The 10,072-nt window shown below is 39.7% G+C and overlaps 1 protein-coding gene across 1 annotated transcript; it reads right to left on the minus strand.

The window, feature by feature from the left end:
* Positions 1-6,523: 6,523 nt before the first annotated feature.
* LOC131136964 (putative nuclease HARBI1) lies at positions 6,524-8,153 on the minus strand. Its single transcript, XM_058084346.1, has 4 exons — positions 7,678-8,153; positions 7,462-7,574; positions 6,899-6,921; positions 6,524-6,849 (listed from the first exon to the last, which is right to left on the minus strand). Coding segments are annotated over exons 1-4 (576 nt in total). The 5' UTR covers positions 8,117-8,153; the 3' UTR covers positions 6,524-6,848.
* Between the last annotated feature and the right edge of the window lie 1,919 nt (positions 8,154-10,072).

The following is a 10,072-nucleotide window of genomic DNA, read 5'->3' on the forward strand; positions in this document are numbered from 1 at the left end:
CTTGGATGCTGCTTGTGATGCTTAAACAGGTGTTGAGCGAAGCTCCTGAGACATGCGGTTTTGGTTCCTCTCAAATAGGCTGCAGCCTTTCCCAAACACAATGTTCTGGATGCTTGTTTCATAGCCCGTCCTTGTGGAAACATGTTTTAATATCCTTTAGGGTTTGCATGAGTTTGGTTCTTGAACCGAAAAAGTTTGGTGACATGTCTGTGGTGTAGTAATTAAAGACATCTACTATTGTTGAGGTTTTATGTGGAGCCATTGCTTCGTTTTTGGCCTCCTTTTGCTTCATGTCAATGGAGGCCAACTTGCATGGTGGCACATGAATGGGCCACCCAGCATGTAGCCACAGTATCAACGAGGACAAGCTCCTCTCATGGAAGCATGTATTCAGTGCATGGTCAGGCCACACACACACACACACACACACACACTGTACACGCCATGATTCCTGCGCCTCTCCTCTAGCTGTCCATATACAGTCACCTTGCAGGGCCCACCGGCCATTGTTGAAAGCATCATGGAGCAACAATGAAGCATTACAGTCAGTTAGCGCCACAATGCCTCCATGCCACTGGATGCTGGGGTGCCTTGCTGAGCTGAGAGCCATGTACGTATTTACTGTAGCTAAACTTGGGAATCGGGTTGCTTGTACAGCTTGGTGATGCTTTCCCAGCACTGGCTTGGAAATGGAAATGTCATCATGTGATGCCACCAAAGGGTGATCTAGACGTGTGGCTACAAGTGTTATTTTGACGTGAAAAAGAGAAAGGCAGTATCTTACAACAGTTTCAACGAATAATATTAATAATAATACAAGAAACGTACTATATAGGACAAATGTGTAATCTTAAAAATAAAATAAAGTAAATAAAAATAAAAATAAAAAATAATACTTTTTTTACAAGAAAAATATGTAAAGTTGGTCTTATTGGAAAATAAATCACAGGCATGACAAGAATGAAGATGTATTTCCAGAATTTGTAGATAATTGTTTGTAATAATTCTCCATAAAATTCTGTTTTTAAGAGAAAAACATATTACAAAAAAAACAGTAGAATTAAGTTGTCATTTCAAAAAAATATTTTAAAAAAATTAAATTGTATTCTAAAAAATGTGAATTAGTGATCATTTTTTTTTTAATGACAATTAAGTTGTGTTTTCCAAGAAAGTTGTGATTTACAAAAAAGTTACATTTTGGTGAGAAAAAAAAACAGTCCAACGGTCCCAATACAGAAATAATCCACAAACATGCAACTGGAAAATGCTGTGAATTAAAAAAATCTGCTATCACATAAACACTGCAAGATAAAAAAAAGAAAAGAAAAATGTACCTAGCAGCTTTGAAATGACTGCAGCAGTATTTTCTCATTGTGTGATTATTATGGTGTATCATAGATCATTTCTGTTTTGAGCATTTTAACGTTGACTGCTAGTTACGCTACAATTCACTATGCTAGCCTGAAGAACAAAAAAAACATGTTTTCAGGTTCAACTTCCAAAATCACTGGAAAAAACAAACAGAATTACTTTTTAAAAAATTAATTAGCACTGAATGATTTTCTATTGGAAAACATTAGCGATTAAGAGCGGCACAATGGAATAAATACTTGGGGCGTCTCTACACCTTTAACCAGCAATGCTTCAATACATCACATGCTCAAACTGTCAGCTGTCATTTATCCCGGTGCTACTATACACGTGATTCATTCATTCTCTGTGGTACAGTATGTTGCAACTGCTTTGAAATGTTTCGTTGCACCTATTCCCCGTGACAGTCAGGGTGTTTAAGGAACGCAGCTCAAAGGTCACACATGTAAAGGAAGTCAAAGGTAAAAAACACAATTGGAATTGTCTGACTTTAACCAGAATGATTCCGACATTTTTCATTGGGATTATTCCAGATCCTGGAAAGATGAAAACATATCCTCCTTGGCACGGGTTCTAAAAGTTTTTGGTTTCTTTGCGTCACATCGTGGAGGAAGTTATGTTGACTTTGGGGAGGTAAATGGAACACCTCAGTCAATAGCGGCAGCTCCAATCGTGGGTCGTTGGCTGTTCCGGAGAAAAAGGAGGAGGAGGAAGTGAGTCTAAATTTGCAGGAAGGGGAACTGGAAAAGCTGTTGTCAATGGGGATTTCTTTCAACCCAGTTTCCACTGGTTCAACAATAGAGTGTGCTTACATGGTAACGCTCATGTCAGGTTTCATATTGCACCAGCAGCTATTTCTATTATGTAATGTACATGTTTGTTTTTGACCTTGATTGAAGATATATAATACATAAGTGTTGAATAATTTCCCTTTAAATAGAGTGGATGGAGAATACAGAAAGTGAATGGATGGTTTAAATAGACAAAATAGAGTAGTGCTTCTTTTTGTATTGACGTTTTTATTTAAACCAGTAACACCCACATCCTCTCTCCACAACACTGAAGCATCCACTTAAAGATAATGAAGCAAAAGAAAATGAATGTGACTCATTCATAGCCACCACACACACACACACACACACACACACACACACACATACCTCTTTTTGTTTACAAGTCACACTGCACCATTGAAACTACGTGAAAAGAGCTGCCTAACAAAGGGTGTGAGTTACACCGTTGGAAAACTCACCTGGGCTCACCTATGAATGTGTTTTGTCTTTGAGTTTGTTTTGTTTGTGATTCACACAACTGTTGTGTGTGGAGATGTACTTCCCGCGTAAACTGGAATTTGATGATCATCCCATTATCGAAATGTGTTGTGTCTTTTTAAAAGTGACTGAATGTAGTGGCCATGTATTAGTGGTAAGTACAGTAGGTCAATTAAAAACATAGCAGCTGATTATTATATAATCGTATTAAATTATCTTTTTTTTGGATGACATCCCGCACAAAACCTAATTAATTTGAGAAGTATCCTACACCAGATGAGGAGGTTTTTTTTTTTTTTTAGGGTGGATTAGGATTGAAGGGCAATGCTCTCACGCAAAATGTGCAGCCCCCTATATTTTTATGATAATGGTAATGGTTTAATTTCATTTGAACATGCATCAGATTACAATTGAGTATAATTACAATTACAATCAGTTCACAATTCCACATGTCCAAAAGGAGTAGGAAGAAGTAAAGCTTATTAAATCCTACCCCTCCATCTGGTACTTTTACAATCAGTAACTGTTACATTTGTTCACTTCCTGCTTTCTAACATAATTTAACTTTTTTGGGGTTTTTTTTGGTTAGGAAAATCGAACATGCAGCGCATACAGATTCACAGGCATTCACGCCTTCTCTCCTCCCGCTTTGCTACTTGCGCTAGTGGGAGGGACGGAGATGTGGGTGCGCCGTGCTGCGCCACACTGTGCTGCTCACAAAATTTGCAACCCGCGCTAGCCACTCCCCGGTGGAGTGGTGTAGGTGCGTCGCAGACCATACAATGACATAATGGGTACCATAGTAACCGTCATTATGGTGATATATATAGCACATAAATTTTAATTAAAATTTAAATTACATACATTTAAATTACATAAATTTAAATTTAATTTATTATTTTTATTATGTTATATTTTATTAAATTAATCAGTTTAGGGAAAAAAAGCTGCAGTACATCACTTTAAAACAACTTATGTCATATTATTTTCACATATATTAGAGTTCTTTTTTGTTAATGATAGTTGTATTTTTTTTTCAAGTCAGCAGTGAGCGTGAAGACCTCATTCACGTAACGTCACGCTTGTTATCATGAATGCCGATACCAGGGGCGGCTCTGGAAGCCATGTCAAAAACATGTGTTCAGCCATGATAACGTCGACTACTACACTGCTGCCATCTACCAATTGACAAGCTGGACACGTCACAAGAATGAGCGGTGACGCGTCCTGTGATGGTATCAGAAGTCTGAGCGCGAAAAACAGAGAATGACAGCACATCTGCGTGATTACAACAATATGGTTTTCAAAGAAATAACGTTATTATCAGTGGTACAGGGTAAGTTTAGTTGTGTACAAATCACTTAAGTCAATCACTTATTTTGCATGTTACGTGCCATAGTGTGTCGTTTAATTTGTGCATGTTTATGCCCCTCCTCGTCATCTGCAGAGTGGTGACACACCTGGAAGGTGCACCCCAGGTGTGCCTGATTACCAATCAGGTGGAGGTGGCATAAAGGCAGACAGCAAGCAGTGCTGCTCCTCTAGAAACATTGCTGTGTGTGCGAGATCAAGTGTGCTTAAGTGTTTTTATTTCTCAACCTTTCTTTCCCTTGCCCAATATTTTCTTTTTACACTTTTGTAACATCCTAGACACCTTTGGGGCAAAAAAAAACGTGCATGTAGACTGACCAACGACAATGCAGTGACTGTTCTAACACTCCATCAATCCCAGATGTTGCATGTTATTTTGGGTGGTTGACCAATCAATGAATTGGTAGCATGTTATGATTGACAATGACTGTAACCAATTAGTAGCGTGCCTTATAATGGACATGTTGATCAATGACTTGTCTGAGTGTTAGCACAACCAATTGATCATTGACTAATGATTAAGTAGGAGATATTTAATGGCCAATCAATTACTTGTGTTGCATAATATTGACACATAGTGGTATATTTTCGTAAACCAGACACGGCGTACCTGCCAAGCGCTGCACCTACATAAACGCCAACGGGGTGTGGCCAGTGCGTGTTGCAATTTTTGTGTGCAGCGCAGCACGGCGCACCCACGTCTCCCGCCAGCGAAAGTGGCAAAGAGGGAGGAGAAACAGGCGTGAATGTGTTTGTATGTGCTCCATGTTGGATTTTCCTAACACAAAATGATTGAGTAATCGAGTAACGGCGGTATTTGGCCTGGGCCCCGTTTCACGAAGCAGGTTCAACCAACTCTGAGTCTAACCCTGAACTCTGAGTTGATCTACTCTGAGACAGGAAACTCTGAGTTACGGGTTTCAGAACAGGTGATTTCAATTGGTTCAATCAACACAGAGTTTGTTCACTCTGAGTTAAGCGCGTGCACCACGACTTTAAAAAGCCCTCATCAATGGAGCCCCGTTCCCTCGATTCACCATGGCAACGTCATATTTCAGTCCTCTGGAAGTGGATATATTAATGCAGTCATACGGCGAATTTGAAAGCGTTTTTAAAAAGAAAAGCAACATGGCTGCAGCAGCGAAAAAACGCGAGTCGGCGTGGGAGAAGATTACTGCTCGAGTCAATGCGTAAGTTTAAATTTATTATATACATTTATGCAATCACAATAATATTAGGCTACAGATGTAAACAAGTAAAATGGTGTTACAGCTACAATTTATGTCACTTAGATGTAATCCCACCGGCGAAAAAAGAACGTGGAAGCAGCTGAAGATGAAATATAAAAACATTGTTCAAACAGGTAAGCCCTCAGCATAACAGTCAGGGTGCCTCTTTTTAATCATGTTTACCACTAAATATCATTCAGCGGCTGTTTCAGTGTGCATTATCTCCAACATAATATTGTTTTCACACACATAAATGTCCTCGCCTGTATACAGTAAATCAGACATATGAAAAGCAACATCTAACTTCTACTCAGCCAACAAAAAGCGGGCAGATGCCCGCAAAACTGGCGGAGGACCACCCCCACCACGTCTGACCGAGGCAGAGGAGCTGGCCATGGGTCAGACTGTCGGGAGGCCAGTCGCAGAGGGGATCCCTGGAGGAACCTCATCCTCGGACATGATTACACAGGAGCCACCAGCCTTGATAAGATGTAATAGGCCTAGGCCTCAAACTTCTTTTGGGCCTATAGTTCAATGTTAATTTCCCTTTCATGTGTTTTTCTTTTGTCTCAACAGATTCTGAAGGCGTACTTGGTCTAGTGGATCCATGTGCCACTTTAACTGTAAGTAGCCAATAGTCCAGAGATGATGCCATATTTAAAGTATAGCATAGTGAAACACAACACTCTAAACAGGATGATGAAGATGATGGGACCACAATGTCTGCTGCCTTCTCTGTGGTGTAGGGAGCCTGAGAGGCCTACAGAGGTAAAATCTTGATATTACTGATTTCCTCTCCATTCACATGTCTTTACATGCTTTTGTGGATTATAGTGACTTTTAGCCTACACTGAAGTATTAACTGATTCTTATCCATTTTAACAGAGCATGGCTGGGCAGCAGGAAGAGGGTCCCTCAACCTCCACAGCACAGATTGACACAGTGAGATATTCAGTAAATTCCACAGGTTAATTCAGTGGAATTCATGTGCAACTGTATAATGTCATCCTTATGTGTTCCCAGCTACCACTAAAAGAAATCTACAAAGTGCATTTATTAAAAACAGTACAAAAAACAGAAAAAGAAATGGTGCTGCTGGACCGCCAGATAACTAAAACGGATCTGGAAATTGAATTATTAAAACACAAGTTAGATGTGGGTGCATGGTCATAGGTGAATTGTGTTGATGATTGTAACAATTAAAAAGTAAGAAAACATTTTTTTTCTTATTTGTAGGAAATAAAGAAGACCAAATAATTGTCTTTGTTTATTTTACTGCTGTTGGTGATGGTGATTATGATTTTAAACGGTGAAATGATTATTGCATATGCTGTCTCTGACTGTTCTTCCGTCCTGCATCTCTGCGGGGTGGATGGGGTTGTCATCATGCTCCTCCATTTGTAGGGCAGGGTGTTGCTCTCCTCTAACAGTGGCAATATTATGGAGAACAACACATGCCACAATTATATCACAGGCCCTCTCAGGGGTCACCCTGAGGTAACGCAGGCACTGGAAACGGGCTTTCAGCAGGCCTATGGTCATCTCCACCTTGGCTCTCGTCCTGCAATGAGCCAGGTTGAAGTTCTGTTGAGGGCCTGGGTCAGGGTCAGGGTAAGGGGTCATCAGTGTTGGCTGACAGGGGTAACCCCTGTCACCCAGCAGACAGCCATCAAATCCTCCTGTAATGAATAGTGGATATATGTGAGTGCATTAAAGGAGGAAGACAAGTGATTGTGCAAAACTTTAGGCTGCTCACCATGTTCCAATATGTTACTGATATTGGACTCACGATACATCTGTGAGTCGTGCACTGAACCGGGCCACTTGGCCTCCACATTTGTAATTATGTTGGCTGCATCACATATGATCTTGACAGTGCAGAGAATGACAGATGTTGGTTGGTCTACATTTCTCATCAAATGTCTTTACACTTAAGACACCACATAAAAAGTAACTGTTTTTCAGGCAATTTTCACTTGTTTCACGCACATTTTCAATTGAAATAAGTAGAAATAACAAACTTGCTCCACTGACAGATTTTTCAAATTATTTTTTAAGTGAAATGTGATTGAAACACGTGAACATTGTCTAAAAACAATTTACTTTTAGGTGTGATTCGTTTTGATCAGAAATTAGACATTTTGACGAGAAATAAGACAAATATTGTTGGTATGATTTTGAGTTTTTTGCAGTTTGATGCAGTCTGACATTCAATCTACCTGCACATTGATGCTGTGAATGGATTTTCTGTTCACATAGTCTCCTTCATTTTCTGAAGGAGCAACGATGGGAATGTGCGTCCCATCGATGCACCCTATCACACCAGGGAATCCTACAAGAAATTAAAATGACAAATCCCAGTGTGAGGTTGCAGCATCATGTCATTAACTGAATATGATTTATAATCATACATTTTAACTGATTTCTACATTCACCTGCAATTCTGTGGAATTCCTCCTTGATGACCCCCACGGGTTTATGTCCCGGGAACACAACGAAGGAGTTGATTTGTCTTTTTAGTGCTAGGGACACTTTTCTCACAGCTCTGCAGACGGTGGCCTTGCTAATGTTTTCTGCATCACCTATATTATATAAAAAACTTCCGTTGGCAAAAAACCGAAGAGCAACACACAGAATCTGGGTGGATGACAGTGGACGTCCACGGTTGGTGATGTTTTGAATGTCTTGACGGATGAGATTATGGATGTAAGTGATGGTCGGTGAAGTGAAGCGGTACCGTTCGAAAAGAAAATTATCCGGAAATGATAGCGTGTCCAATCTCGGCCTGTGGATAACTTCCCTACGAATGCGGAGCTCTCTTCTGAGTAGTCGTGCCTCTTCGTCTACAGGGTCTTCTACAAACGGACATGCCATGGTTTAAAAAACAATGCGACACACAGCACACCTTGAAGAAAAACGACCAAACTGGCTTTAAACACGCGCGACAATGAATGAATCACACTGTGTGTAGCGTAAGAGGGCGGAGACAGAAAGAAACTCGAGGTTCATTGAAGAAAACCTGGTCCCGACCAGGTTATGTTCAGAGTCTGTTGCCATAGTAACTGACACCGAGGTTAAGTTACCTCTCTCTGTGAAACAGGCTGGAGTTACTCCTCTGTCTCTGGTTTGACTTACCTCCCTTTTTGAAACGAAAACCTCAGAGTTCCCCTCATTTCAGGGTTAACATACTCCGAGTTTTCACTAAACCTGCTATGTGAAACGGGGCCCTGGTCACATGACGAGCACAACTGAGTCAAACCATCGACAGCTCCCTCCGCTCATTTACATGAGAGCGCAGCCCCACCGCCTCTCTGCTTTCTATCTGCCATTCAGTTATCGCCTCCCACTTGTTCTGTGGAAGCCCTGTGGTCTTATCTTGCACATGGCCACTTCCAAAGAAACCAACCCACTGTGGTCTCTGCCGAGCATGAGACGTCCATATAGCGTGTGTGTGTGTGTGTGTGTAGCGGTGTTCTCGTCTGTTTGTTTCTAATATCTCTTCTGCATGAGTTCTGGTGGCTTGGGGCCTCTGAGTTTCTTAGAAAGTACCCCCCCTCCCCGTGACACCTTCACGCCACAGGCCTGGCCCACATGCAAAGCAACAGAACTGCATGTACAGTATGATGTACAAGTCAGGACCAATTTCCGAGAAAACCCTGACTCCCCATAAAGAAAAATGATCTTTAGTTTGTTTTTTTTTTAGCTACAATTCCATACCTTTTTTAAAGTAGTTCGAAAACCACTGCTCTACATCAACCCTGCAGGGTGCTGGGAAAACCACAGTTGAGTGCAAGGAGGACACTGAGGAGATTCAGTAAGCCTTTCACATTGAACTACTCCCCACCTTTTTAAGCTTTTTAAACTATGATGTCAGTGCATTCCTCAGCCTTCAGAGACATTCTCCAGGCAGCACCAGTGAACCTCCAGGTTGCCCCCTAACATTTTTTTTTTTTTTTTTACAGCCTCTGTGCTAAGACTGACTCTGAAACCAAATTCAGATGTTTTTTGGTATGAATGGAACACCTGTATTATAGTAAGATTGATTAAGTGGTGGCCATTTTTGAGGCATGTTGCTGCAGGTCACATTCTTTCCAGGAAGACACAGCATCCCCAAGGCAGTGGATCATGTCTGGAGGTTGACTTAAATCTTACTTTAAACACAGCTGATCTCTTTTTTTTCCACTGTACCAGCACAGCTGATTAAGAGTAAAGATGGATAAAAAAATCAATGAATAATTACTATTTAATAATAATTAGTATTTAAAAATAAAAATAAATGGAAATGGAAAAATAAATAAAAATGGAAATGGGAAAAATAAATGGAAATGGAAAAATAAATAAAAATGGAAATGGGAAAAATAAATAGAAATGGACAGAAATAGAAATGGAAAAAAATAAAATAAAAATGAAAAATAAAAAATAATAAAAATAAAAATGAAAATTATATGTAAAAAAATATGTAACATGGTCGGTCTTTTTAGAAAAGAAATCACAGGCATTACAAGAATGAAGATGAATTTCTATATAATAGTTTGTAATAATTCTCCATAGTAATTCTGCTTTTAAGAGAAAAAACGTATTACAAAAAAACACGGAAAAAAAGTAGAATTAGGTTGTCATTTCAAAAAAATATTCTAAAAATATTAAAATTGTATTCTAAAAAATGTTTTTTAAATTTTCTTAATGACAATTAAGTTGTGTTTTCCGAGAAAGTTGTGATTTACAAAAAAGTTACATTTCGGTGAGAAAAAAAAACAGTCCAACGGTCCAAATACAGAAATAATCCACAAAAATGCAACTGGAAAATGCTGTGAATTAAAAAATTCTGCT

This window comes from Doryrhamphus excisus, chromosome 10 (genome assembly GCF_030265055.1).
Source record: "Doryrhamphus excisus isolate RoL2022-K1 chromosome 10, RoL_Dexc_1.0, whole genome shotgun sequence".
Lineage (NCBI taxonomy): Eukaryota > Metazoa > Chordata > Actinopteri > Syngnathiformes > Syngnathidae > Doryrhamphus > Doryrhamphus excisus.